This window comes from Emiliania huxleyi (genome assembly GCF_000372725.1).
Source record: "Emiliania huxleyi CCMP1516 unplaced genomic scaffold EMIHUscaffold_31, whole genome shotgun sequence".
In the NCBI taxonomy this organism is placed as follows: domain Eukaryota; phylum Haptophyta; order Isochrysidales; family Noelaerhabdaceae; genus Emiliania; species Emiliania huxleyi.
The window spans coordinates 344348-363988 of NW_005199684.1; the positions used below are offsets into that span (position 1 = coordinate 344348).

At 63.2% G+C, this 19641-nt stretch overlaps 7 protein-coding genes across 7 annotated transcripts; 6 read left to right on the forward strand and 1 right to left on the reverse strand.

Moving 5' to 3' along the window:
- Positions 1 to 220: 220 nt before the first annotated feature.
- On the reverse strand, positions 221 to 902 carry EMIHUDRAFT_207344 (Hypothetical protein; the record flags this gene model as incomplete). Its single annotated transcript, XM_005774573.1, has 4 exons — positions 221 to 308; positions 587 to 645; positions 720 to 820; positions 896 to 902. The coding sequence occupies 4 exons, from the start codon at positions 900 to 902 to the stop codon at positions 221 to 223; spliced, it is 255 nt and encodes an 84-aa protein (XP_005774630.1).
- A 2797-nt stretch (positions 903 to 3699) lies between these two features.
- EMIHUDRAFT_207346 (hypothetical protein) lies at positions 3700 to 4833 on the forward strand (the record flags this gene model as incomplete). The annotated part of the gene is made up of 1 exon (XM_005774574.1): positions 3700 to 4833. One exon carries the CDS (start codon positions 3700 to 3702, stop codon positions 4831 to 4833), a length of 1134 nt encoding a protein of 377 aa, XP_005774631.1.
- Positions 4834 to 5319: 486 nt separating this feature from the next.
- On the forward strand, positions 5320 to 6189 carry EMIHUDRAFT_207347 (hypothetical protein; the record flags this gene model as incomplete). Its single annotated transcript, XM_005774575.1, has 1 exon — positions 5320 to 6189. The coding sequence occupies one exon, from the start codon at positions 5320 to 5322 to the stop codon at positions 6187 to 6189; it is 870 nt and encodes a 289-aa protein (XP_005774632.1).
- A 3671-nt stretch (positions 6190 to 9860) lies between these two features.
- On the forward strand, positions 9861 to 11571 carry EMIHUDRAFT_435596 (hypothetical protein). Its single transcript, XM_005774576.1, has 4 exons — positions 9861 to 10407; positions 10536 to 10659; positions 10739 to 10861; positions 10953 to 11571. The coding sequence occupies exons 1-4, from the start codon at positions 9899 to 9901 to the stop codon at positions 11223 to 11225; spliced, it is 1029 nt and encodes a 342-aa protein (XP_005774633.1). The 5' UTR covers positions 9861 to 9898; the 3' UTR covers positions 11226 to 11571.
- Positions 11572 to 12710: 1139 nt separating this feature from the next.
- On the forward strand, positions 12711 to 14397 carry EMIHUDRAFT_65184 (putative ABC transporter; the record flags this gene model as incomplete). Its single annotated transcript, XM_005774577.1, has 2 exons — positions 12711 to 12926; positions 13036 to 14397. 2 exons carry the CDS (start codon positions 12711 to 12713, stop codon positions 14395 to 14397), a joined length of 1578 nt encoding a protein of 525 aa, XP_005774634.1.
- Positions 14398 to 14544: 147 nt separating this feature from the next.
- EMIHUDRAFT_435601 (hypothetical protein) lies at positions 14545 to 17030 on the forward strand. The gene is made up of 7 exons (XM_005774578.1): positions 14545 to 14852; positions 14927 to 15160; positions 15403 to 15497; positions 15778 to 15834; positions 15971 to 16172; positions 16455 to 16604; positions 16801 to 17030. Exons 1-7 carry the CDS (start codon positions 14595 to 14597, stop codon positions 16909 to 16911), a joined length of 1107 nt encoding a protein of 368 aa, XP_005774635.1. The 5' UTR covers positions 14545 to 14594; the 3' UTR covers positions 16912 to 17030.
- Positions 17031 to 17050: 20 nt separating this feature from the next.
- Positions 17051 to 18570, forward strand: EMIHUDRAFT_207352 (hypothetical protein; the record flags this gene model as incomplete). Its single annotated transcript, XM_005774579.1, has 3 exons — positions 17051 to 17631; positions 17969 to 18042; positions 18197 to 18570. 3 exons carry the CDS (start codon positions 17051 to 17053, stop codon positions 18568 to 18570), a joined length of 1029 nt encoding a protein of 342 aa, XP_005774636.1.
- Between the last annotated feature and the right edge of the window lie 1071 nt (positions 18571 to 19641).

Here is a 19641-nt window from a genome sequence, read left to right on the forward strand (position 1 = left end):
CTGATACGACCTGTGAACGTGAAGAGAGTGGGATCAGCACTGTCGATCGTTACGGCACGCAAGGGGGGCCTCCCGGACGTATGATCCTAGCCCAATAAGTTCCACGGAGCAGATTTGGATTTTTGACAGAATTAATGCACTGCCCCCGCACGATACTAACTATCGTAGTTTTGGTCCCGGTGCCCTTCACGGCACCACACCGCCGCTTGAAGGCCCGAGATTAGCCTAGCAGTGAGTGGGCATCGCCTGCCGGTCGGCTGGGCACGAGCCAAGCACTTGGGTGGCCGTCGACCGAGTCCGAGCGGCGCCTGAGGTGGGTGCCACGGCGTCTGCACGAAGGCGTGGCGGGGTGAGGAGCCAGGAGTGGTGAACACCTCCCCGTCGGGCGCGCGGCGCGCCGGATGGTCCGCCGAGGCCGCCGCCGCCCCGACGGCGGCGATGAGGGCGGCGGGGCCGACCCAGCCGGCGTTTGTCGGCTCCACCTACAGAGAAGCAGCCTCTGTGGGTCGACGATACTAACTCGGTAGTAACGCGGAGCGGTGCTGTGCGGCGCCGAGTCGTGCGCGAGGCGACCTCCTGAGGCTACCTGAGCTGGCAATGGATGCCACCAGGACGCACGGCTAGCAGGAGCCAGTCAGGCATGCCCTGCTGTGGAGCAGAGCCAGCTGGCGCACCGGCGATACTAACTCAGCGCGCCGCGAGAGGCGAATCTGGGCGACTTTGGAGGCGCAGTTCTCGAGCTTGCCGTCGACGATTGATGTCGGGTAAATTGTCACTGCCGTCCGGGAAGGTCTTCTCTCAGGAGGCCGAGCGCCGTGGCCTGGCTCGGCTCGCCGCGGACCACACGAATTTATCAGGACCAAAACTCAAGAAAAATGATACGAACAAAAACTACGATACATGAGGTATCGGGGTTATTGGGGGTTTGCGAGGTGTGAACGTGAACAGAGTAGCCAGATCGCTGTCGATCGTTACGGCACGCATGGGGGGGCTCCCGGACGTATGATCCCAGCCCAATAAGTTCCACGGAGCAGATTTGGACTTTTGACAGAATTAATGCACTGCCCCCGCGCGGTACTAACGATCGTAGTTTTGGGGGCGGCGCCCCTCACGGCACCACTCCGCCGCAGGACAGCCCGAGATTAGCCTAGCAGTGAGTGGGAATCGCCTGCCGGTCGGCTTGGCACGAGCCAGGCAGCTGGGCGGCCGTCGACCGAGTCCGAGAGACGCCTGAGGTGGGTGCCACGGCGTCCGCACGAAGGCGTGGCGGGGTGAGGAGCCAGGGGTGGTGAACACCTCCCCGTCGGGCGCGCGGCGCGCCGGATGGTCCGCCGAGGCCGCCGCCGCCCCGGCGCAGTTCTCGAGGTTGCCGTCGACGATTGATGTCGGGTAACTTGTCACTGCCGTCCGGGAAGGTCTTCTCTCAGCAGGCCGAGCGCCGTGGCATCGCGCTGCTCGCAGCGCTGTCGCGGCGCCGAGAACCCCCAAAACTCGCGAGACCTCGATACTAACAAAGACTACGATACAGGAGGTACTCGAGTACGGCCGAAGAATTTTACAAGAGGCATGTGTGATCTGTGATCTGTAAGGGTCGCCCATCTCTCCTGGAGATGTCTGCTCTATTTATTTATTATCTGTAAGGGTCCGCCCGCAGGCGCATTTTGTATACCGAGGCGGTGCCCGGTGCCGAACCTGTCGGCGACCTTAAGACAGCGTTGTAGATCCCTGGGCGAGGGCGGTGGTGTCCCCGTCGGGAGGGGGCTGTCGCAGTGGTGGTCTACCGTCACCCCGCCAGCAAAATAGTTTATCTCGGCTTCTCCACATGACCCAAGCATCCGCACCGTGAGGTGTGATACATTGGCGCGTAAAGGGGGTCAGTCTGGAGTCGCGTGCCTCCACAACGGAAGAGCTACGGGCTACGCAGTACCTGACGAAGAATTTCTTCTTCCAAAAGAAACATCCGCTCCTGCTGCCTGCTCTCCTCAATAGCCGCCCACCGCATCGGCGCTCGCGTCTCGGGCCTCTCGCCGGAGCAGCTCTGCGCCACCCCGAGGAGCAGGCGACATCGAGGAGCCGTCCGTCCCTTACCCTGCGCGGGACGAAGCCGGCTCCGCGAGCCGGCGGTGCGCCTCCAGCAAGCCCTCGCCGGGTTGGACCTCGATGGACGCAGCGCGTGCGACGATGCTTGGCGGCGCCGCCTCGCGTTGGATGAAGCGCGTCAGCTCCTTCCACCACGGGCGGATGGCCATGAGTTTGCCTTGCCGGTTGAGGCCGTCGAGCTCATCCGCGACCTTCTTGTCACAGGTTGCTTTCGCCGCCTCAGCGGTGCCCTTGTGCGAACTTTCGCCCGCAAACAGAGAGAAGCCGAAGTCCGTCTCAAACGGCGACTTGACCTCGTACATTTCGGCCGTGCCCTCGATGGCGCCCTCAGCCTGCGCGGTGGTCGTGAAGGTCCCCTCGTTTGGGTAGACGTCGAGGCGTCCGATGCGCGGCAAGGGGTCAGCAAACGACTGGCCGATGAGGCCGTGAGCGATCAGCGGCGCCGACGTCTGCGGAGAGTAGGAGAGCTCGATGTCGACCCTGTGCTCTGGCCCGGCGATTCGATCGTGGACGGAGTCGCCATGCACTACAATCTTCCAGGGGGCCGCCTCGGTGCTGCCTTCAAACGGCGCCACGGTGATGTTGGCGGTGGACATCTTGACCGAGGTGTGCAGCCCGCCGCAAGCGCGCTTGACCTAACGAGCCGGCGGGGGGTCGGGGGATGGGCGAGAGAAGGGGAGAAAGGCCGAGGGGTAGCGGCGGCGTACGTTGGGACCGAGCGCGAACTCGTTGCCACCACAGCTGACCTTGACATTGCTCCAGCCCCAATTCTGCCCTGCAGCAGATAGACAGCGGGCCGTGTGAGAGGAGTGCTGGCGCACAGGTGGGCGCAGAGGACATGAACCGTTCAGCTCTGAGGCGACATAGCTCACGTAGGCCCACTTGCACATGCTTTCGCCTTCGACCAGCGTAGTGACGTGAACCTCCGTCATGTAGGTGCCATTGACAAGCAGCTTCCCGTCGTGCAGCGTGTACAACGCCTCCTCAAAGAGGACGTTCACGCTCAGTCCCGGAGTCGATATGTAATTGTAGAGCGACCCGTGCTTGCCACGGAAGTCAGCATGGCCGTCATGTGCCAGGTCGATGTGCGGGTCTTGCATGACCGAGGCGCCAATGACGGGCGCGGGTGGCGCTCGCCGCCCATCACGGCACGGCTCGTCGATATCGTACGCACCATTGCCGTTGCAGTCTTCGTACAGGATGCAGTGACGCTCACCGGCACCAGGGGGATTGTCCGGGTAGTCCCGGCCTGACTCACAGGTTTCGCCACCGTGGCTGCCGAGCACCGCCGGCGGCGACACAGTCGCGAGGAGGAGGAGGCCAACGCGCTTCACCAACATCGTCCGTTCGGCAATTCGTGCGCGTATTGGTGCTGATCGGCGATGAGCGCCGCGTTCTTTCGGCCGTCCGATTCATCGTCGCCGGAGTTTCTTATTTCTCTCTTCCAGTCTTTTTGCAGCCCTCGCGGCCACGCCAGCCATTCGATAGATCAAGCATACGCAGATCAGGGCGGCGGAGTCGACGCGGAGCGGAGAACGGACGGTGAGAGTGCTCATCGCCGAAATTACTTCCGTCCGGGCACCAGAGACGGCCATCGCCATGCGTGTGTCGAGCATTCGCCTCTTGGACGACCATGCGAAGCGCAGGGGCACATGCGACAGCGCCTTGCAGCTTGTGGACTGGCTGATTTACATGTGCACCGGCGCTGACCGCGGCTTCTCTTCACTGCCGTCGACGTTTGAGCGGCTCGCCGCGGAAGTCGGCCTAGCTGTGGAGTGCCACATTGTGCAGACCAGGGACGGGTACGAGCTGCTCTTGCACCGCCTTGTCGGTCGCCGCGCCAAACGACGGCCCGTCTTCCTGATGCACGGCCTATTTGAGGAGTCGACGGTGTGGCTAGCGCACCGGCGCAGCTCGCTGGCCTACCGGCTGGTGGAGGGAGGGTACGACGTGTGGCTCGGGAACACACGGGGCAACGCATATTCGAGCGGGAAGTGGGGCCTGTGGGGCTCGCGCATGCACAGCTGGGGAAACGACGAGTTGGCGAGCGAAGACATCGCCGCGTCTGTGCAGGCGGTCCTCGAGGTGGCGCACGCCGAGGGGCTGCAGGCGGACAAGGTCATCTTCATCGGCCAGTCGCAGGGCGCTTCGAGCGCCATCACCGCCTGCTCGCTGCGCGAAGGCTTGGGCGGGCGGTTGGCATGCCTCGTGCTGCTCGCCCCGCCCCTCTGCCTGCAAGCCTCGGTGAACCCCACGCTGCGCCTCGCCCTCAAGACGCCCTCCCTCGTGTACCGCGCCGTCTTCGCCTTTGTCCTTCCGATCGGAAGGCTCGTGCCGAATGCCATCTACCTCCCCATCGCCAAGGCTGGCATGCGCCGAATGGGCTTTGTCGTACGCCCCCACGACCCAGACGCGGCGGCCATCACCTTCCGCTGCGTGCCCTCCGGGTCCACGAGCAGCCCAAACTTGAGCCTTTGGTTTGGGATGGCGGCGGAGGGCGGAGCGCTCGACGTGAAGACGAAGCAGGTGACCTGCCCCGTGATCGCCTACTTGGGCGGACAGGACGTAATCCTCGACTGCGACGCCATCACGACCCTCCTGCAAAGATTGCCCGACCTGCATCGGCTGCACGTGCAGCCAGGCTTTGCGCACGCCGACTTTGTCTGGTCCGCGGACGCCCCCAGCATCGTCTACGGGCAGCTGCTGGATGAGGTGGACGCGTTTAGCGGATGACGCTTGAGGGGGCCCGGGCCGTCTTCTTTGGTGAGAAGGGGTATGGAGCCCTCTTCAAGCCGTGGTAAGGGGAGCGCTGTGGTGAGAGGGGGACAAAAAGAAGAAGAGGAGAAGTGTCCCTCTTGCGCATGAGGTTCTATATTCACACAAAAGCACAACCCCGGGCCCGAAATGCGAAATCGCACGACACAGTGTGACCATGTGACCAGTCAGACATGACATGTCATGTGCATGCAACAGCACGGGGCCAGGCGGGAAGGCGAGCAAAAATATGTATGTAGGAAGTGGACCAGAAGATTGGGGGGGGGGTACGAGTTGGCGGGACGAGTTGGAGCGCGAGGGCGGCGAATTGGCACAGAGCCGACCAGTCGATTGCCGTGGACTGTGTTCGCTGCCGCTTGTTCTATATTCAGGTGTACCTGTGTTCGTGCCAGTGTGCGCCAGTCCCGTGCCTAGTGTTGTGAGAGAGACTTCACAGCAGCAGTGATGAACTGCATCATCCTATCACGCTTGAGAGTCCGCGGCGACGGCGCGATTCCACTGCACATAATGCGTCCCGCGCTGAGCGGCCGCCGAGGAGCTCTTGCCCGCCACTGCACGTCGCTGACGCCCAACCCATCGCCGAGGCCGCCCGAGCCCTCTCTACTCGAGCTAGACGTCGCACTGTGCAACCCGCTTCCAACAAGGCTCGCACGCTCGTCGGTCGCGCCCGAAGCCGGCCTCGGCGTCTTTGCTGCCGAGCCGGTCGTGCGAGGCCGCATCTGCTCCTTCTACCCAGGAACGATCTGGCGTTTGGAGGACCTCTGGCTGGCCACGCCCATCGACGACAGCCAGATGCCGCTGCCATCGCTCAGTGTGAGCAATTCCTACCTCCTGCGGTGCACAGTCTGCGACGAGGCTGGCAGCAGAGTCGACTGCCTGGTGGATGGCCGGCCGTGGGGCGAATCCGCCGCCATTTTTGGCCGGCTCGCGGCTGCTCTCGGGCCGGGCCGCGTCTACACCGGCTGGTTGGAAGGGCCCGTGAGGCGCACTGACCTGGCGCGGCTCGCCACGGCCAGCGCCGCCTCCTCACACGCGCTTGGCCACCTCTTAAACCACTCCGACAGGCAGGCGAATGTTGTGTTCGCTCCTCCCGTGCCGGTGGAGGAGCGGCAGCTCTCCCCCGCCGCACTGAGCCGCGTGCCCGTAGTGGCTGCAGCCTCGCTCACGACCTCTTTGGGCTTCCCTGGCTGGGCGCGCGCACTTGCCTTTCCGCGCTGGCTCCTCCCGATCCGTGCGGCGAGAGACATTGAGGAGGGTGAGGAGCTGCTGTGGTCTTACGGTCAGGATCCATTGGAAGTCGGGTGGCGCAAATGATAGCAGACAGGTATGGTCTGTGTTAATTTCCCCAGTGAATCATAATAGTTCGGCCGTCCGGGCGAGCCCTTTAGTCGGTGAGAGAAAGTAAGTAAGTACGACGGCGAAACACAGTCAGACCAGCGACTGGGACACCGGCGCGGTATAGGTGGACGCTAGACGGCGATGACGGTCTCCACAGGAGCGAGACACACACACAGAGGGAGAGGGGCACACAAACATGGTATTGCTCTCTCTCTCTCTCTCTCTCTCTCTCTCTCTCTCTCTCTCTCTCTCTCTCTCTCTCCCGCTCTCTCTCTCTCTCTCTCTCTCTCTCTCTCTCTCTCTCTCTCTCTCTCGATAGAGCCTGACTCATCAACACCCCCCTATCAACATACAATGATAGGAAGGCGAAGAACAGTCAGGCGCCTCGGACTGGACACCAACGCGGTAGAGGGAACGGACCGTGAGTTGAGGAAATCGGAGGACGCGACCCACTTCGCCACAGACGGTCCCGCGCCTCGCCGCTATGACGGCGACACGGCCGCAGCTCGTGTGCGTGTCGCCGTCTTTGTCCGGAGTGAAAAGTCCAACGCGCTCGTCGGTGACGGTGTCCTCCAACCTGCGCCGCGCTCGGCGAACCTCGACAGCGCTTTCGGTGGCATGCAGCTCTTTGCGCCTGAAGCTTGGAGAGCAGCTCCTCTGCTGTTCACACACTCTGCGCAGTTGACACAGCCTACTGTGCGGCTGCCACAGCTGTGACAGCGATGAGCTCGCCCTCACTGCCCCCCAGTCACTTGTGCTGCGGCTTGTGTGAGCGACACTGCTCGGCGACTGCCGGCACACTGTGAGACCATGGGTTTGAGGTAAAACCACGCTACCAGCGCTTGGTCACATCGGCCCCGAGGTCAGATCCTTCTACTCTGATGACAAGACTTGTCTACCCTACCTCGATGAGCTAGTGAGGCGGCAACCTTGGCCAGAACACATCATTGAGTGGCACTGCCAAAGGATCAAGATAGTGACGGTGCGGCAGAAAAATGTCGTCGAGAGACTCTCCAATGTCAGCGACCCGAAAAGGCCGCAGAGATGCGCCTGTCAGGCGATACAGCAGCGACTTGTCGCTTTCGGGTTCGAGCCTCTGCCGATGACGGAGGGGCACATTTTCTGCATCGGGCGAGAGTACAACGGCCCACACGCCGAGGTGCTACGTCGGAGCAACAAGAATGTGCCCGTCCCGACAGCGAGAGACATGCGTGTGGCATGGGGCAAGGCACTCGGAAGCCTTCCCGCAAGTGTGCGGGAAGCCGGGGGAGAGCGAGAGTGGAAACGGATACTTGCTGAGACTCTTGAGGAGACGGATGAGACGTGTGTGCCATGTGAGGACGCGATCACATCGAACCAGGTTGCTCAGGTGAGGAGTGTCCTGCGAGGAAGCGTGATAGGGTGGCTCGACAAGAATGTCGGAGAGTGTTTTGTTACGTGCCCCGTCACGTACGAGAAGACGCTGGACGCGCTCTTCGACACTTCAAACGGCAACTATACGCGTGTGTATCCGCTAAAGGACACGGCATATAAGAGGAAGAAGCATGGAGCTGAGGAACTGCTCAAGAATATGACGACGGAGGATCGGTCGCGGGTACGGGCGAACCAGCTGAGTACGGACGGAGAGCTCGACGCGACGCTAATCTCAGCATGGCGATGGTTCTACAGAAAGATGGGATGGCATAAAATCACCAAATTCGATAGCAAAGGAAGGGTAACTGCGCCGTACGCGCTGTATAAGGCAAAGAATGTGACTGACGCGGCAGTACGAGCTCGGAAGCTGCACAAAGCGAGGCCGATCACACCGTACGCGAAACACCCGATGGCGAAGCTTTTGAGCCTCGTGGGCAGAGCGTGGAGTTTCGCACTCCGGCACCTGAAGGGTGAGCACTTCATTCAGCATGATTGCCAAAGTGTGCCCCAAATGCTGAGAGAGGCAGCCGAGGCGCTCCGGGGGAAGGGCGATCTTAGCTACGAGATTAACGATGTCGACAGCTGTTACCCAAGCATGCCGAAGGAAGCGATGCGGGTAGCGATGCGGGATATTCTACGCAATGTACGCCAGAACCTGCCACCAGGCGCAGGAGAAGACCCGAAAATACTTGTACCGAAAAGAGGCAAGAAGAAGTGCTCGTGGGCGCAGCAAGGAGAGGTGTGGGGACACGCATCGATTACCTTCTCGACGATGCTCGAGGTTATCGATTTCGATCTGGATAACTGCTACGTCATCACATACGACGGACGTCTGCTGAAGCAGGCTCGCGGTATCCCGATGGGGAGTGCGCTATCGCCGCCGCTGGCGATAGGGACTCTCGCGTGGATGGAGCACGAGTGGATGCAAACACTCGACGATGATGCGAAAGCGCGTTTCCGTATGAAGCGCTACATGGACGATGTGATCACGGTGACTGCGAAGGACGATAGCACGTGGGATGTTGATCGTTTCCGGGAAGATTTCCGCCGTTCGGAGTGCTACTGGGCCCCGTTGAAGCTGGAAGCCGCCGAGAGCACCCATTTTTTGGAAACGACTCTTGAGCTCGACCCAAGCGGAAGTTTCCGGACGAGACTCAAGAACGTTAATGAGGGCTGCGAGACGGCACCGCGAGTGTGGCGCTACCATCGTTGGGATAGCTTCACATGCGCTAAAATGAAGGCGGGCATCGTGGTTGGATGCCTGCTCAAGGTGGTCGCGATGGCAAGCGATGACGAGGGATTCGCACTCAGCGTGACGAGCAAGCTCAGGGAGTTTACGGCGCTCGGATACCCTTCGCACGTGCTTAATGGGGCGATCGGGCGCACGTTTGCTCGGACGAAAGACGAGCGGCTCCTACGAGCAAGAATATGTTCGCACTGGTGAAGGCCAGGCGAGCCAAAAAAAAGACAAAAAGACTCATCTAAGCATGTCGGAGAACCGTCCAAAGGCGGGTGCAGTCGACCAAGGGACATGATCTGTCGACAGCACGAATTTGTGATGGGACACCATCGGGACCCAACAGTGCGATACTTGGCTATCGCACTGTTGACGTACCGGCGGCTAAGGCCGAGTTGCCGGTGTTCACAGAGCTCTGTGAACACCGGCGAGAGATTTTTCTCTCGACGTTTCTTCTGCGAAGAAACGTTCAAACACTCGGTGTCGAAACACCTCTCCGACGCGCTCGACTATAGTCTGGCTGGAGCCGAGCAGGAGAGCCCAGCGCACAACCCCTGGTCAACTCAGGGTCCACACCCCGTATGGGTGGACGCGAGACAGAAGATGACGACATGCGCGAGCGACACACAGACACACAAACGCGGCGTGCCGTCCTCCCATCCCTCCCTTGGGTTGTCTGTTTTCTTTCTTTCTTTCTTTCTACACAAACTCAAGAGGGAGAATCTCAAACTCACAAGACACTCAGCCAGCAGCTGGGCTGCCACATCTCTCTCTCTCTCTCTCTCTCTCTCTCTCTCTCTCTCTCTCTCTCTCGCTCTCTCTCTCTCAGGCCAGCGAAATACAAAACTCAAGACAACCTCAAAAAGACAAAACCGCGTTACACCAATCCTCGCTACCTACCCAACGCGGCCAAAGGAGATCCAACAAAGAAAAAAAATTATCGCTCCAAATTTTTTTCATCAACCCGCTGCGTTTCAGATTCAGAGGGCGACAGAGGGCGACGACGATCGTCTGACAGGCGACAGCCAGGCGACGATGCATCTCGCCACTGCATTCGCGGCGGACTCGCCGTACGCGTGGTGGCAGCAGCACGCGTGCGGGATCAATGTCGAGCTACTGACCCGTTACTCGGCAGACACCGCGTACAACGACGGGCCGACGCGGGCAAATTACATGCAGCGGATGGCCGAATGCCCACGATGCTGGGCGGAGACGAACCTGGAGGATGAGCTGCTCGTGCCACCGATTGGGACGCCCGTGCCTAGCGACGCGAAGGAGAGCAACTGCTTCGAACTCTCACCGGGCGACGTGCCCGAGTGGGTTTGGGCGCCCTTTAGTGGCGAATTTGTGATGGTCGACCGATTTGGGGACGACGAGCGGCCGTACATGGAGACGCAGGGCACAGACTGGTTCACCATCTGGGCGTTTGGCAACGTCGCTAACTACGGCCTCGGGTCGCATGTTACCAACGTCGTCAGCGAGGGTGGAGGGCGGCTCAACTTTCACCTCTGGATCCCGTTCCTGCCTCCCGTGCTCTCCGACCCGTGCGCTGTAGCCGCACAGTCGAGGGCCTGGGCCTCACATAGACTCCGAGAGCGCCGCGGCTCTGCACGCTTCTTTAGAGCCGCTAGAACCTCTCCTAGTCACCCAACACGTCGCCTGAATCCGACAGGTGGGGCATCTGGACGGTCAAGACGGCGTACGACGTGGAAGTGTACTTTGACGGGCTCTACCGGGCGCACGACAAGACCGAGTACCCCATGCTCGGGTACAACTACGTTTCTGGCGTGTGGCAGGCGCGGCATGGTCGCGGCGCACACACCCTTCTCGGGGAGAGAGCCTTCTCGGAACCTTCCTGCACGGTGTGCGATCCAGGCGGACGGGCTGAGGCACGTCTCGATCCTCGAGACGGGCGGCTACATGGCCTTCCACTACCAGTGGCTGAAGGGGCAGGCGCGCCGGCAAATCACCCATCTCGCCCGCCCACATAACCGCTCTGTCTCTTGCGCTCTAAAACACACCGCCCACCGCCCCCATCTCCTCTGCCCCGTCCCTAATATGCCCCCCCCCTCCCCCCCCCCCACTCCAGGACGAGTATCTCGTTAACCTGACCATGTACCACCCCTCGCTCGGCCTCGGAACCGCCATCGCCAAGTGGGCCCGCGTCGGAGCAAACTCGACGGCCGCAGCGGGCTCCGCCGCCGCCGCCGCCGGGCCGGGCGCGACTGCGCTTGCGACGCCCACGGCGGCGGCGGCGGGCGGAGTGCTGCTCTTGGCCGCCGCTGCCCTCGCGGCTGCGGCGTGGAGGAAGCGTGGCAGTGCGGAGGCGGCCAGCAAGCCGGTGCGGGCCTCGCTGGTGTGACCGATGCCGGTGTTGTGGCGGGGACCGAGGGGGGACCAGGGGCAAAGCCCCCTGCCGTGACGCGACGCGCTTGCTTTTGGGTCGCGGCGCGTGAGGACAAGAGCGGAGAGGTGAGTACACAAGGACAGACGATGAACAGAGAGTGGTTGGGGTGTGCGGGTGTGTCGAGGTATGTGAGCGCGCTCGACGAGGCTCTGTGGGAGTGCGGAGTGCGCAGCGCGGCCAACGCTTCGATCTCCGGAGACGGAAGCCGCGCTATATTTGTTTCTAGCTGTCACCTGAACTTGTGTACGTGAAATATGTGAAGTTGTGTGCTTGCTATAGTCTGAATAAAGCCGTATGTGAAGTTGTGTGAATGTGTCTGTCGTGTGCTGTCTGCTGGTGCGGTGCGTGCGGATGCGTGTTACGGCTCTAAACCACAACGCAAGCCACAACGCAGCAGCCCAGCACATGCGCATGCACATGTACATGTGCATGTGCATGTGACATGTGCATGCAGCATGTGCATGTGCATGTGCATGTGCATGTGCATGTGCATGTGCATGCACGTAGCCAGTGTGTGTATGCACGGCACGGGTACACGGCTCTACGGACGGCTTTAGCGTCTAGCACCCGCACGCCCCGCACGGAGACATAGAGTTGTGGTATTTCCTGCATCTGCAACACCTAAAAGCCGAGGACTCAAAAAGAAAAATATCGTGGTGCCCGTCGTCGGTCGGTGGGCAACACTTGTAAAACGGCGTTGTGTCGCGACCTCAACTAGGCCCCTCGGGCGCGATATAGGGAACTGGCCGTACCGCGTACCGCTTCACACCCGCGGGGCCGGACCGATACCCTACCGGCCCCGAGGGGCCGACTCAACACGAGTAAAGTATTTGGATAATTTCACGCCCCGGCGGGGGTGATATTCGATGGGCACCCCGTGCCGCGCAGAGGGGGCGTGTATCTCCCGCGATGTGTCGCGGACAAACCCAAGTAGACGCAGGAGGCGTGTGCGGCAAGATTTTAAATGTTATTGCTAAAAGCTCTCTCTCTGTCTCTCTTCTCGCGCCGCGCCTTGGCTCGGCGTGCGGAGTCACCCTCGCGACGCGGCGCTGAGCGATCCATTGCAAGGTTGCGGGCGCGGCGCATCGCCTCCCGCTCGTCGGTCTTGTCCAGAGCATGCCATTCCGCCCGTGCGGCCTCGAGCTCCGCGCCCTCGAGGCAGCCAGCAATGCGCCGTGGCGGCCGACTGGGGAAGACGTGCATTCGGCCGCGGCCTGGTTCCCCAGGCATGATGGGGACGGTCCGGTCATTTCGGCACGGGTGCCGCTGGGCCGCGTTCTGGATGAGCTTCGGCAGGACCGATCCATCTTCGCCATCGCGCTGGGCCTCTCATTGCTCTCTTCGGCGGCCAGTCAGGTCTCGCCCTATTTGACAGGCCAGCTGCTCGACGCGCTCGCCGAAAAAGCGGCGTTTGATCAGTGCGTGCCGCTTTTGATCGGCATGCTGCTTGTCTCGCTGGTGACGGGCCTCCTCGGCTTTGTCCAGCGCAACATGTTCACCTTTATCAGCCAGTCTGTGTGCAAGAGGCTGCGCGAGAGCCTCCACTACAACGTGTTGCACATGCACGCATCGGTCCTCGAGCAGTGGACGCTGGGAGAGCTGCTCGCGCGGATGCACCAGGACAGCCAGAAGCTGCAGCAGGCGCTGCAAGGGCAGGTAAGAATAACGCGCAGAGATCGCTTTCGCCACCTCGTCCTTCGGATCAACGCACAAATGATCTTGTGCTTCCAATCATGAATGAAGTCGTATTCTGAATCTTCTTCAGGTGCCCCGACTCGCGTCTCAAGCCGGCACCGCGCTCTTCGCCGCCTCGATGATGGTGTACATTAACCACACGCTCGCTCTCCTCGGGTTCCTCACGACGCCGGTCATTCTGCTTGTCTCGCTGCGCTTGGGCCGGCTGGTAAAGAAATACTCGGTCCACGTGCAGGACTTAAACGCGGAGACTGTGGCGCTGGCTACAGACATTCTCACCAACGTTCGCACCGTCCAGAGCTTTGGGCGCGAGGCCGCGGAACAGCAGAATTACGTGGAGCGGTCGACGGCGACATTCAACACGCGCAGGAGAGTGGTTTTCATGATGTCAGGGACCAACATGCTCGTGGCGCAGCTCAAGTCGACCGCCAACCTCCTGGTCCTGCTATTCGCCGCGTGGCTTGTGCTCGTCAAGCACCCCGAGGGCGGGCCAGGGCCGCTGACGGTGGGACTCTTGGTGACCTTTCGCATGTACCTCAACACGGCGCTGAGCAACATCTCCGGGCTCTCCTCCGCATACGTCGCCATCCAGCAAGCGCTGGGGGGAACAGAGAAGCTGTTTGAGCTCGTCGACCTCGGGGAAGAGGTGACACGACGATACCTCGGCGGCGAGATCCGTGGGAGCCGGTGTCGAGGCGAGGTGGTCTTCTCAGCTGTGGCCTTTGCATACCCGTCGCGCCGCGACGTGAGAGTGCTGCAGAGCCTCACGTTCACCGCGAAAGCTGGCGCGACCACCGCCTTTTGCGGCCCCACGGGCTCCGGCAAATCCTCCGTCCTCCGGCTGCTGCAGCGTTTCTACGAGCCGGACGCCGGGCACATACTCCTTGATGGCGCGGATATCCGCCGCCTGGCACTGGGGTCGCTTCGCGAGTGCATCGCTAGCGTCGAGCAGGAGCCGATCCTCTTTTGCCGCTCCTTGGCCGACAACATCCGGCTCGGCCGCCCCTCGAGCTCGGACGAGGAGGTCCGCACCGCCGCGGCGCGCGCCAACGCAGCGGGCTTCATCGAGGAGCTGCCTGAGCAGTACGAGACCCTAGCGGGCGAACGCGGCACGAGCCTCTCGGGCGGGCAGAAGCAGCGCATCGCCATCGCGCGGGCGATCCTGAAGGACGCGCCCATCCTGCTGCTCGACGAGGCGACCTCGGCGCTCGACACGGCGAGCGAGGAGGCGGTTCAGCACGCGCTGGCCCTGCTGATGGCGGGTCGGACCACCCTCGTCATCGCGCACCGCCTGAGCACCATCGCGACGGCCGACACCATCGTCGTTATCGACCGAGGGGTCGTGGCGGAGACAGGCACGCACGATGAGCTGCTCGCCGGCAAGGGCATATACCACAGCCTCGTGGAGGGGAGCGCCGGGACAACGAGCTAGCGAGCTCAAGCAGAGCGCCGGGACAACGAGCTAGCGAGCTCAAGCATGCTTGAGCTCGCTACAGGCGGGATGGGAGCGTTAGCAGAGGTGGATGCTCGCGACGATTTCTTCTTGCAGGCGTTTATCTTCTTATGCAAGGCATCCTGGGCTGATCCTTCTGAGCGGAACAACGACGCCCAGCCTGTGCCCCTGCTACCATGGGCGCCGAGGTCAGCAGGCTGGGCGCGGACAGGTACAGCCCTGGCGCCATCCTCCGCTTCATCGCGCATATCGGCAAAATGTCGGTTGGCAACATCTCAGATGGCTTCCGCTCTGCCCTCGACACCGAGCTGGAGCGAGGCAAGGCCCTCGCAGCCAGCGCGTACCAAATGCACATCGGCTGGCGCGAGACCTCTCCGGAGTGGACCGACTTCCCGTGGGCTCGCGCGCCGGCGGAGGGCGGATCGGCAGAGCAGGCACGCGCACGCACATGCCGCTGTCAGCTCCGCAGCCCGCCCGCCCGCAAGCGCGCCACGCTCCCCGCCGCCAGGTCGTGTGCGACTGGCTGGAGGCGGTCGGTCTCGAGCCCCTCCCGCACGGCGTAGCGTGGAACCTCCTACGAATCGACAGCGCACTGCTCGCGTGCTGGGAGGAGGAGGAGGAGGAGAAGGCCTCGCCTGCGCCCCTGGACAACTTCCCGTCGTACGCGGAGGCGTCGGATGCGGTGACGCCGCCGTCCCGGCCGCTGCACCACCCCGCCTGGCTGCCTCTCGCGCTGCTGATGGCGCGTCGACACTTTCGAGACAACAACCGAGAGCTCACGCACACTCGCACACACGCACAGTGAGTCATGAGACACACACACACACACACACCACGAGGGAGTCTTGACACACACACACACACACACACACACACACACACACACACACCACGAGGGAGTCTTGACACACACACACACACACACCAGAGGGAGGAGAGCCACGGCTCTGCGATGGTGCTGAGGCGGGAGAACTGCGCACCCAGGCCACGACGGGTGAGGACGCCAACGCCTGGTCCATCTTCCCCCTCAACATGCTGATCGCGCCGCCGTCGGTGGCTGCGCACTTCCGCCTCTCAAAGTGCGCTCGCTCACGCCACGCCCCTCTGGAGAGAGACCACCGAGGGCGGCGTCCGAGGGACGCCGCCGCCATTGCCTCCTTGGGCAAGGAACTCACGCACACGCGCACGCACGCATGCACACAGACACAACACGCACGCACACACAAGTACACACACGCACGCGCACAGACGCGCGCAACTCTTAACGTGCGCCGCCGCAGCAGCTCCGACTGCAGCAGCTCCGACTGCATTGGAGGCACAGACTCCGCATCATGAATGCACGGAGGAGTGAACGCGCAGGCTGATGACGCCGGACCAGAGCAAGTCTCGCCGCCCTTCCGAGGTTTCGAAGCGGATGTTCGGCGAAATAGATGCGGGACGCGGACTCTGGTACACCGGCTGCCTCTCTCCACGGGGCATTTGTTCTCACGCGATGCCTCCCAGTGGGCTGCACGATGCCGCATCCCAGCCCTCCGCTCTGTGCATACACCAGGTTTGGCATGTGGGAGCTGACTTCGCTCACAAATTCCGGCCGGCCGCTGCCTGGCGGCGCCAAGGGGCGCATCTTCTACTCGGGCTCGTTCTTCTGCGCGCAAGTGACGGGCCTCAAGGGCCTGCTCCACTTCAACTACTCGGGCACGTGGCACGCCGAGGGGAGCAAGGTCTACCACGTCTGCTTGTGCAACTCGCCCCAGGCCCACGTCCCCCCCCCCCACCCCACACCCACACACACCACACCCACAGAGAGACGCGGAACCGCCTTGCTCCGCCCCCCTGCGGAAGACGCAGTCTCGCTGTACTCCGGCCGGCACTCGAGACGGCCGTGTCTGGCTGAGGTCGGGCCGCCTTCCCACTGCACCGCATGCGTCGCCCTCGAGAGGAGAGAATGCGACGCGCGATCATCCCGCCGCGCGCGCACCCCTCCCTTCCCTGTGCCTGCGCCAGCCTCAGCGCTCCGCGTCCGCTTTCTCCCTCAGGCCTGCTACGAGAAGCTCGCGCCGCGGCCGGAGCTCGAGGCGGCCGCCGAGCCTCGGCTCGGGTACGGCGCGGTGCGGGTGCGGTCGTATCGCTTCTGCGACGACGGCACTCTCGACCTGATGATCATGGACGGCGAGCAGGTCATGCAGGTGCTCGAGCGTCTAGAAGCGGGGGAGAGTGTGTCCGTGTCGTCGCAGCCACCGGTCGAGAGGAGACGCGGGGCGTGCTTGCGTGGCCATGCATGCTCTTGCCACTGCATTCGTGACACCCCCCCCCCTCCCCCCCCTCCCCCCCCCACCCACCCACCCACCACCACCACCACCACCCGGGTGCTTCGCAACGCAGGTCCTCAAGTGGAAGCGCGTGGACGCCTACTCGGAGGCGTCCGGCGGGAGGTGGGACATGAGCATGACGTCGCGACCGGCCGCGCCGGAGGAGGTCGGGAAGGAGGACTAGCCAAGGGCCGGCACCCGTGGTCGTGAGGTCTCAATGTATCGCAGGGTAGGACCGGATACGGCGGCAGCGGGAGAGAGAGTGAGGTTTACGATTTCTTTTCAGTTTTTTGTGAGAAGAGCAGAATTCTTTTTGCGGGCCCATGGAAGGCAACGAGCCGGACCCACAGCTGCCCGCAAAGAGAATCTTCTTTGTGCGACACGGCGAGGGCGAACACAACCTTGGGGGTCACGCCAGCAGTGGGTACCTGATAGCGGACGCCGTCCTCACCGCGGCCGGCCAGGTGCAGTGCCGGTCCATTTGCAGTGCCCTTTCTTCGCCTCCGCCACAGCTCGTGGTCGTTTCGCCGCTGCGGCGCACGATGCACACGGCCATGCTCGCTTTTGGCAACACGGCTCCCTTTCTGCTACTCCCGTCCATCATGGAGACGGGCCTGATGCCGTGCGACTGCCCGCAGCCGGCGGCCGGCGCCGCAATGCTGGAGGAGGTCGGCTGGCCGGGGCTGGCTCGCCAGTACGCGGCGCTCGGCGAGGGATGGGACACCAAGGGGCCGGGCTGGCGGGCGTCGGTGCTCGAGCGCTTCGCGGCGCTGATCGAGCTGCTCGGCGCGCGCGAGGAGGAGAGGATAGCGGTGGTGTCGCACCACGACTTCCTCAAGGCGAACCTCGGCATCTCGTTCGAGCCGGCCGAACTCCGCGCCTTCAGTCTCTGCGCCGGCGGGCTGTCCGCTCCGACTCTCCTCGATGGCACAGGCATTTTCTCGGAACCTTCTCGGAACCTTCTCGTAGGCGAGCTGCGCACCGAGTCGGACCCTCTCTTCCTCTGGACAGCCGAGCGAGGCGCCGCTCGCCGAGAGATCGCCCGAGACCACCCGAGATTTACCGAGATCACTGGAGAGGTCCGCTCCAGGTCTCGGCTCGCGCCGCTCGCCCTTCACCTCGCGGAGCTCCTCGTCGAACTCGCTCGTCGGGCTCATGTCGCGCGTCGGCTCGACCAGCCGCTCCAAGGCCTCCGCCCGCTCAGCTCCGTCTTGTTACGCGTCGACGCGTCCATGTCTCAGGCTCGATGAGCTCGATGGCCTCCACGCGCTCCACGTCGCCCGCCTCGCCGGACTCGCGCGAGCGACCAAAGTCGGTGCACGGCGGTTCCGTCTTCTCCTTCGTCAAGCGGAACAGCATCGCCGGCGACCGGGGCGACCGCCTCTCGCGCTCGATGAAACGCGCGCACGGGCCACTTCCCAGACACTTCCGAGACTTGCCTGAGCCCCCCCCCGTTGACACTTGCGCAGGCCTAAGCGTCGCCGCCTCGACAAACGAGGCAGACGACAGGCTCGCCCGGTCCGCGCACGGCGGCTCGCTCCACCGCGACCTCGACGCGGTGGGGCGGCGGAGCGCCCCCTCTTCGACACACGGCGGCATCGCTTTTGGCGCCGACGCGATGGCGCGAATCGCGCCGCCGCCCGCCGCGGTGTCGCTCACGCTGCGCGTCGATGTGGGCGGCACGGCGGACTCAGGGCACAAGGGGGCCACCCCCGCCCCCGGCAGCGGGTCGCCGCCGCCGTCCAGCCCGTCGCCGTCGTCGCTGGGCTCTACTACTAAGGCGAGCAGCCCGCTGGGGCGGCGCAGCTGCATCGCGCCGGCGCTGCCTCCGCACTGCGAGTGAGCCGCACCGAGCGAGGGCGCTAGCGCTGCCGAGGAGCGAGGTTTTGTACTCCATGTTTTGCCGGCGTGCCGGGCGGGTCGTCGAGAAGGGAGCCGCTCCCGTCCGATCCCAGGGCGCCGTGCGTGTGCAGATCTTGTATACGTCTGTCTCTCGAACTCTCGCGGCTGGAGACTCACTCAACGCTTGAGCAGAGTTCAGTATATGTATAGTTAATCCCCTGATCCCCTCTCAGTAGGATTTCTCTAAGTCTCGTTGTTGCGAGGCGGACAAATCCTCCCTGCCTTCGGGCCCCGTCGCCTTCGGGCACCACGCACTCTCACACGCCAATACACGCGCGGCCGGCGCCCCTCATGCCCCTCTCCGCGCACACCGCGTGAAAACTGCGCGTACGTCCCCGCGCGCACGCAAACAAACGAGCAGCGCTCACAAGCCTGTGTCATGTGCGTCTGCCCTGTGCTGGCACCCCATGGCTGCGCCAGCCGCCCGCACCAGCCACGCGCCTCTCGCACCATCAGAGCTAGCCGCACGACCACTCACGCCGCGACGCGCGCGCCGCAGTGAACCCCACTGACAGTCCACGCCCTTTGCCAGGCGCCTGCACACTGTTTCAGGCACCATGCTCTACCAGAGCGCGCCGCGCCCGGCACACGACGCAGCTCCAGCGCGCGAGGCGCGCGCGGCGGCACGCCGCGCGCGGCGGCCGCCGCGCACGCGCCCCGCCATCCAACCAGATCTGCACAGCCTGCCAGCAGGCAATGCAGCAGACCTGCTGGACACTCAACACACACGCACGCTCACGCCGCCCGCCCACTGCGCGGCTGACTGCACCTCGCGACAGCTCCGTCCCACCAGGCGAGGCGCGCTGGCTCGCCGCGCGCGCTCCCTCCCGGGCGGCTCGGCCAAGATTGCTTCACCTCCCCATACCTGTGGCTCGCTGTGCAGAGTGCTCCCACTCCAAGACATTCTACGTCGAGGTCTGCGCTGTCCCCGGCGCGAGCAAGCAGGAGCTCTCCCCTCCCCCTCTAACCCACCTGGGGTACTCACAAACAGCCTAACCCCTCCCCTACCAAC

Excerpts from the sequence above, each read along its gene's own strand:
- EMIHUDRAFT_435596 (XM_005774576.1), top strand. The coding sequence starts at position 9,899 with ATGCATCTCGCCACTGCATTCGCGGCGGACTCGCCGTACGCGTGGTGG. Across the intron at positions 10,408-10,535 it reads CCTCCCGTGCTCTCCGACCC|GTGGGGCATCTGGACGGTCA; the intron begins GTGCGCTGTAGC and ends TGAATCCGACAG. Across the intron at positions 10,862-10,952 it reads CCCGCCCACATAACCGCTCT|GACGAGTATCTCGTTAACCT; the intron begins GTCTCTTGCGCT and ends CCCCCACTCCAG.
- EMIHUDRAFT_435601 (XM_005774578.1), top strand. The coding sequence starts at position 14,595 with ATGGGCGCCGAGGTCAGCAGGCTGGGCGCGGACAGGTACAGCCCTGGC. Across the intron at positions 15,161-15,402 it reads TGCCTCTCGCGCTGCTGATG|GCCACGACGGGTGAGGACGC; the intron begins GCGCGTCGACAC and ends CTGCGCACCCAG. Across the intron at positions 16,605-16,800 it reads ACGGCGAGCAGGTCATGCAG|GTCCTCAAGTGGAAGCGCGT; the intron begins GTGCTCGAGCGT and ends TTCGCAACGCAG.